The 8,035-nt window shown below is 38.3% G+C and overlaps 1 protein-coding gene, 1 long non-coding RNA gene and 1 pseudogene across 2 annotated transcripts in view; 1 reads left to right on the top strand and 2 right to left on the bottom strand.

Moving 5' to 3' along the window:
- The window catches only part of LOC149116691 (uncharacterized), a 4,341-nt pseudogene extending 3,549 nt beyond the window's left edge, over positions 1-792 (bottom strand).
- LOC110061550 (von Willebrand factor A domain-containing protein 7-like) overlaps positions 1-8,035 on the bottom strand; it is a 57,012-nt gene that overhangs the window by 17,514 nt on the left and 31,463 nt on the right. The window contains exons 9-10 of the mRNA XM_089282458.1: positions 7,159-7,775; positions 4,287-4,616 (exon numbers count right to left, since the gene is read on the bottom strand). Of these exons, the coding sequence (XP_089138584.1) occupies positions 4,287-4,616; positions 7,159-7,775 (947 nt within the window). The remainder of the gene's footprint in view (positions 1-4,286; positions 4,617-7,158; positions 7,776-8,035) is intronic.
- Positions 1,752-1,923, top strand: LOC149116690 (uncharacterized). Its single transcript, XR_016205448.1, has 2 exons — positions 1,752-1,822; positions 1,854-1,923. It is a non-coding gene; the product is annotated as an uncharacterized LOC149116690 (long non-coding RNA).

Below are 8,035 nucleotides of genomic sequence, written 5' to 3'. Positions count from 1 at the left end.
ATAAACAGAGGTTACATTCCGTACAAGAAGTTTCAGGCGTGTAATCCCCTCTGTCTTTAAATACCGATTAACTAAAAATGGCTTTTCGGGCCCGAACACTTTCCAGGGCTTTCCAGAAACAGGCCCCGGACCAGAGTTCACCACGTAGAGAGCTAAGATCGGACTTAGATCTGTAAGGTCACGTACTCTATGTACTCCATTTATTTTTAAGCCATAAGATTAGATGTGATGTATTAAGGTGGTACGGTACCCTCAATATGGACCAAAAAGTTTGTTTAAATATGGTGAAGAAAGATCAATTGTGTGCTATTGCACTCAAGAAGAGAAATTAAATTTCTAGAGTTTTACTCAAAATGGTTGCTATGGAAACCAGCCACAGCCTTTTGAAGTAGTGTTTTATAGTATTGACGCCAACACTTCCTGCTCTTTTACAAAACAAGAATTGACTGTCAAATAAGCATGTCATGTAAGTTTCTGTTTTGTTCTGTGACATGAACCTAAGTTTTGACAGTTAACTCTTATTTTCAGTGCTTTTTACAGCTTTATTTGGAAATAACCTTATTTTTTACCACACCCAGTGAACAAATCATCTCATGTCACGTGACAGACTTTAAAATGTTACGATGTTTTTGGTTTATATCATCACGACACTATTGGTCTTTGATGAGCCCAAGTTTCAGAAATTCTACTTAAAAACCTTGCAAAGTAGAAATGCTGGCGCGAAGTCAGTCGGTACAAAAGTAAACTTTTGAGAAAAATGCACTTTAAGTTTCTTACACGAAGTATTAAGCATTTAACGAGCCACAAATAGTGGGGGGGGGTGCAGATTGGATCTCGGGGGAGGGGGTGCAATGGTTGTTCTATTTTGTAAAAAGTTACGCAGTTGTGGGAAATATTCCTTGTCATAAGGGAAATGAATGAGCCTGTGATGGCAATTTGAGGCAAAGCTTTTGACAAATAATTATACCAATCGAGTTGTGCATGTCTTAAAAGTTTTTTCTAAATAGTTTCGTTCATATAAGTTAAAAATAATCTATATTTTTGGTCACGTTCTATAGTAAACAGTCGTTGCTATGGCCGTTGCCACGCGAAAAAACTTATACCACTGTGTACTTTCCTTAAATTTCACACTCATCTGGAAGGAAATTCGGCAAGATCGTTTCAAAATGCTTTTGATAAGTCCTCAAGAGTCTTAAGTCTTGTATTTTCAAGAAATTGAATTTTTCATGAACATCGCCATATTTTAGGGTACCATACCCCCTCAAAGTGGACATTTTGAGTGTTTGTAGGGTCTTTGGGTTTGCACTAGTCTGTCACAGAACAAATTGCAAATGGCAAATGCCATGCCAAATTTACCATATATTATTTTAAGTAAAACAAAGCTCTCTTGTGATTTATGACTATCACGTGATTGCTATACTGCTCCCCACTGAGTTATTGCGTGATGAATATAAAATTCCTCAATATTTCATAAAATGAAGGGAAATTTAGCCCTTTGTCTAGGAATATCATTGCTGGAGACGCTTAATGACCTTGTGAGGCAAATAAGGCACCCATTATGACCTGATTTACCATTGCAGGCTCATTCGTTTCCCTTATGAAAAGGAACATTTCCTACAACTACGGAAGCTTTTTACAAAATAGATGAAAAAATTTGGTCAGGTTTAGGGGTACGTTTAGGGTAAGGGTTACCTCACTTAGTGTTAGGGTTAGCTTTTAGGGTTAGGCTTAGGGCAAGGGCTAGAGTTAGGGTTAGGGTTAGGGTTAGGGCTAGGGCGAGGGCTAGGGCTAGGGTTAGAGCGAGGGTTAGGGTTAGGGTTAGGTTTTAGGGTTAAGCTTAGGGTTAGGGTTAGGGTCAGCATATCAGTTGAGAAATAGAAATATATATTTGTTTTAAAGGAAAAAATAAAGGCACTTGACGTTTTTTTCGGTAAGTAGCAATAAAAAATGTTTGCTTTAGTTAAGAACTGGCAGCTGGAAGCTATTGACGTCATTTAAGGTAGCCAAACATAGGATTTTACACTTCGAGAACGAAACAGTTCTCTTTGTTTATAAATTCGTTAGAAAAACTACAGGCATAAGCTGCTGGGTGCTTGAACGCGATAACAAGTCTTCATTCCACTAATAAAGTGATAAATATATGAACATGTAGCCTAAAAAGCTACACCCGAAGTAGTTTCACATTGTTGAGCAATACCAATAGAGTTAACGCTCCATTGCCTGGTCACGTGACTAGTTATTATTTCAAAACTTTGTACCCTGTTTGAGCGAAAAAAACAACTGATAGTGAGTAAGACTAGTAATTTTTTAATTTTCTTTTACAAAGACCTTTTTATAGCGTGTTTTAAATTTTGCCTATTCTGCATTAAATCCGTGCAATGTTAGGTAATAGGTCACGTGACAATATTAAAGTATTCATAAAATCTTTTAAATACGGGTTAGTTGATGTTGTATCATATTATCAACATTTCCTTTACCTAAGCAACACGTTGACAGCAAATTGGCGTAAAAGTTGTTTTGCAAACTGGCTTATTTAGAAAAATGTGTTTTGTGACGTCATGAGCACGAAACGTGCCATCCGACACTGAACATCACTTTAAACCCTTGATATGATAAAATATAACTTATTCTTTCCAAAACACCTAGCACAGTAGTTTTCTTTTTTGATAAAATGGGCTTTTGGAAACATTTATGTTCTCTGCTGGGGGTCTTGGAATGGCCTCAAACACCAGTTTCTGTACGTTTGTGCAAACTTATCTGCCAGAAAGATGGTTCAGAATAAGAATTTCACTCTGGAACTGATTTTGAGGCACTGTTTAAGCACAATGAACTATAGAAACTCACATTTAAACAACCAAAAGGTGAACCAAATAAGGCAGAAAAAGTGATGATCCGGATTTCCAAGTCCAGTCCACATTCTCAAGTCCTAGAATTACTATAGTCCAGTAGCGTTAATTCTAATCATCAACCCGGCTACCTTGGTTTAAAATTTGTTCGTTATTTTGTCTTTTCCTTGTTTTCTCCATGGGCAGAAAACCCTTCTTCGGCTATTTTCAACTTTGAGAAACCTAGAGAATTTCGAAGTTCAGAATTTTGCTACGTTGAAAATCACCTCGCCAACGAGTTCGTGTAGGTCGCTATTTTGCATTGTTTGTGATAATTATCTCAATCCCGGGCAAAGCTTTTAGAGAGAGCAATTCAAGGGGTCATTCGTTTCCTCAAATATGCTATAGTCTGACTTTGCTTGTTCTGGTTCCTGGCTAACAGCAGCCTTTATTTTCACATACATCTTGCAATGCATTATGGGTAACTATACTGTTGTGACACGGAATGCACCTTCCCGCCAAGTCAAGACATATTATAAGTCTAAAACCAGGTCAAAACATTCATACTTTCACAGGCCCGGTACCTACTACTTGTCATGTAACTCGCCAAAATACCTTTTTTGTGCCCTTGAAGTGACCTGCTTTTACACCTGCTCTGTTTTGGCCTGACACAGTCGCAAACCAAGTTTCCATCTTTTAGCGCATAACAGCACTCTTGGAATCGCCAACTGCCGCAAACATTCAGTTCTTCGAATGCTGCAAGTCAAGTTACCGATCGCCAGACTCAAATGATGTCCTTTGACCGCCAAAACAGCTATTTAGAAGACATTCTGTCACTTACACGTTAATAAGCTTTCGATACGTGGCATAATGGAACTTCTTCAATCGATATATTGACATCGAGACTACTTCGTCATGTGTGTCTATTTCTCAGACCCAGTCTGCTCAGGTGAGACCGGGGGGGGGGGGAACGCGGCTCATCGTCGTAAAGTCAGTAAAAGTAAAGCAATGGTTCCAAGCAAAGGTCCACTTTAGCCATTTCGTCACGCGAACTTTAGTTGTATATGTTGTTACCACTACTTCACTTAAAGTATTCGTTTAATATCACCTCAAACTAAGTTTTCCAGCGTTTTTTCCCAACACGCCGATAGGTGTCTACCTCTGATGTTGTGGAATCAGGAATTCAGGGCAGGTTGCTCTTCAAAGATCACTATTTTCGTTGATTTAATAAGTTGTTTTGAATGTAATGCATTTTCGCTCTACTTTTCCCTTACATTCAAAACAATATATCGAACTTTAAAATACATTTAAGAAGGAAGGCTCCGATCAAGTGCTATGGAAATACGAGGAAAGAACGGGTAATACAGATTGATGGAACACAAAATGATTACATATTCGAGAGCGATAATCAGTCAGTGGCAAAGGCTCGATGTAACTGACCTGTTGTAACAGGCGGCTTACCTTGAAATCGAATTGTCCAGCTTGACCAACCTTTATGACCGTGAAGTTGACTCTGACTGTGGCTCCAGCATTTATTACCACCTTTCCACTCGGTACCAGGCTCCTGAGAGAGTAGATTGGACTTTCCTCTTTTAGAATGACTTTCACATTTCTACTGAAAAGCCTTATTTCATTGCTGCTTGAATGTGATGTCGCACTGACCCGCATCGTCTCTTCTAGAAGCTGTTTTCTTTTAGCTTGTAATTCAAGCTTGAGCAAGGTTGTCTCACTGTGGTTAAGGTAGACTGGATTCGGTGTAAACTGAGTGGAGATGACAGATGAAGGTGATGACTACAAAGCAATATTTCAGTAATCAGCAACCTGATGATGAATTAAAGGATGGTTTCACGGATTGGCGCATGTCCAAGCTGTAACATTTGATTCTACTGTTTATGAAACAGTCAAAAGCGACCTGATGAGTTTTGCGGGATTTTCCCATTAGAATTCCTTTTGGATGTACCGACTCCCAAGCACGACTCAATTTCATTGCTTATGAGCTAATCAGATGCGAGTAGAACGAGTGTATCTAATTGTCGAGGGTCGAGAGTCGAGGGTTAAATGTCGAGAGTCGAGGGTAACTTAAAAAAATATGTAAAGATAAAGTGAGAAATAAAATAAGAATAAAAATATAGTATATATAAAATAAATTACTGAAGAGATCAAGACAGAATTTTCTTTCGCCAGCTTTTCTTTTTTTTCAGTAAAGCGTTTGGTGACACGGTCAAATGACTTCCAGCTCCTTTAGTCTTGGGATTTTGTGCAAAAAATGACGCAAGTAACCCTAAGAAGAAACGAAAACCACTTCAGCACTTGAAAGGCGTTAAATCACTTCGGTATACACAGCAATAGTTTCAAACTCCGTTCAAACATGTGTTTAAATATGATAAAAAAGCTCTATAAATAACCGGTAAAAGAGCACTAATTTACTCTTGCTGTCTCGCACGCGATACATGGCATCACATGAGCGCGCGCTTAAATAAAGGGCATGCGTAATTCAATTGATTCTCGTCCAAGGTTGTAAAAGCTAGTCTTTGATCAAGGATTGCTCGAAAACCTACCGTACAACCCATGATGAAATTTTCACATTTGATTTGTAGGGGTGAATCGCAATCGGTGGGGTCATTCGGGTAGATTTTGAGAAAAACGTGATTTAACCTACTAGTGCTCAGTCTCTCCTTAGGTACTCGGTCGTTCATTTTGGCCATAGAATGATAAAAGACTTAAACAAATAGTAAATAGAGAAAAGAAAAATATCTTGGAACATTTATGAAAAGAGTTAGAAGTTGGGCTGCTGTAATCCATCAAAACTGTAGTAAGCCACCTTAAGGTAGCCGAACACAGTTTTCGCGCGCGCTCTTGCCAATGCAATTCAGCGCGCGCACAAGGATTGGAAAAAACAAACATGGTGTCAATACAGCGATGATTTTATTTGCTCAATGCCCGCACTACCTGTACTATTTTTCTTTATAATTGAACACAGTGTATTTATGGTTTTATTCTTTTAATACAAAGGTATGTTAGAAAAGTAACGATGTAAAGAACATATAAAGAACCCAGCAATTCTCAGCTTTTTCTTTGTTGCCAAAAGAACCCAGTTAAACGCAGCGCATGCGTAGTAAGTCAAAAAAGTGCGATTGAATGGCTTTCTCGGAAATACGCTTTCTCGAGAACCACTTATTAGAATTTCACGAAATTTGGCACGAAAATACTTTAGGAGATAAGCAACTGGAGTATTGAAAAAAATTTGATCTTTAACAAAGGAAATTCTAGATATTCCAGTGAACCTTCAGTAAGGGATAATTAAAGATCTCTCCGTTAAATTATTATTAAAATAGTGTTAACTTGTGAGCATCGTTGCAAGCTTGTTGCATGCAAATTATAAAGAAAATCTAATGAATAGATTTTCTGCAGATAAACAAAACCGATTTTAAAGGCCTGTTTATATTTATTCATGTTGCCATGGCAAGAGCACTTACGTCAGCTTAACTATAAAAAAAACCGACGTTTTTGTTGTTGACTTGCTTGCTGCCATTTTTGGCGGCCAAAGGATCAAGGGCTTTAGAGAAAAAGGTGAATGAAACACAGGTATCAAAAGCTGTGTTCAGCCACTTAAATCAGGGTTTGAACAAGCCGGCCCAGAGGAGCTGCGCTTTTTGGCTTGGCTAAATCTATATATTATGTTCCAAGTTTAAAAAGGACTCGACAATAACGTAAATTCAAAAGCACACTTAAAAGAGTTTTGTACGCCTCATTGGCCGTTTTTTTGCTATACCCAAATTGGTAGGAAGGCCACGCTCGGATCGCTTGCTTTGCCGAATTTATTCTTATGCGCGCTGATATTTTTGACCCGAAAAGGACGTCTGTTAACAAGCTAAGGAGTCGCCTTTGTATTTTGGTCTTACCACATGGAAGCTTGAGCTTCTGATGAACTGTTATACTTCTTTAACCAATCCTGTTAGACATATTCTAATACTCAATTTACCGCCAATGCAAACAAAATATCGGCAAAACGTTTGAAAATTTGACATTTCTCAGGGGTCGTTATTCTGTATCTTCCTTTTGTCGTTATTGTCTGAAAATGAACCACTTCCTGTTTAGAATTGTTGTCTTGTTTTACTAAGTGGTCTCTACTTTAAAGTACTTTTCCATATTTACGTACAAAACAAAGTCATAAAATGCGACAAGAAATCAAAAGAGGTAGAGTGGTCGAGTAGAGACTGCGAGATTTAAAAACTCATGATTATAATGCACGACTCTTCTTAACTAAGGGATCACAAGCTATACATATATACACCAACTTTCATCATTGGGAAGTTGGGTGTTAGAAACTCACCTTAAAATAAAATGTTCCAGCCAAGCCATTATTAGTCACCGTAAATCTCAGCACAACCTTAACTCCGTACTGGATGATGAGCATTGGTTTAGGATCTAAATCAGCTGTAATGTTCACTTCAAGTGAAGGTTTTGGCCGATCTTCTTTTCTTGCCTGCACAATCACGCCCATTTGCAATACGCGTGTGTCTTGGGTGTTTATTTCTTTTTCCAGGGTTGTTGCTTCAACTACAAGCCTTGTCTCATTAGACTCAGTCTCTCTATTACCGATCAGGACAACTTCACATCTCACCACTTCTCTGTGATCCATCTTAATGTTTAGAGGAGTCACGTAACCAATGTAATACTTGTTCTCAAATAATTGTAAAGCAAACGAGCCTTGAGTTCCTAAATTTGTGATGTTAAATTCAAGCTTGGACGTTTCTCCCACGATGACATTCAATTTGGAGTATTTGGTGTCAGTTCGTATGTTTATAACTTGTGTTACTGCGCTTAATTCACAAACACCCGTGTTACCGAGTTGATCAACTGCGACAATGCTGGCGGTAGGATGGCAACATGTTGAAGTGTAGACCGCTGCTGTGGATTTGTTGGATATTCCTGCTTGAAAGGGAACAACTATTGGCAAAAAGTAAACATCCATCTCTTCAGTAAAGCGCACAAAGATATAAGGCCTGTCCATTATTCTTCAGTAAAACAAGTTTTTTTTTTACACAGGAGAGGTTTTTAACAGTTATCGTCAGTAATATCGTAACTCAGTCTTAAAATCTACTTTAAATGAACGCGCTCATAATCATGAAGCAATATACCTGATGTACCATACAAAATATACCTCTGTACCAGCTATACCTGTCAACTCTCATGCGTCAGGCTTGCCT

Source organism: Orbicella faveolata, unplaced genomic scaffold, assembly GCF_042242905.1.
Source record: "Orbicella faveolata isolate gen_17 unplaced genomic scaffold, um_ofav_v1 contig_12, whole genome shotgun sequence".
Classification (NCBI taxonomy): domain Eukaryota; kingdom Metazoa; phylum Cnidaria; class Anthozoa; order Scleractinia; family Merulinidae; genus Orbicella; species Orbicella faveolata.
Note: the sequence above shows the minus strand (reverse complement) of the source record. Positions and strands in the feature narration are given on the sequence as shown.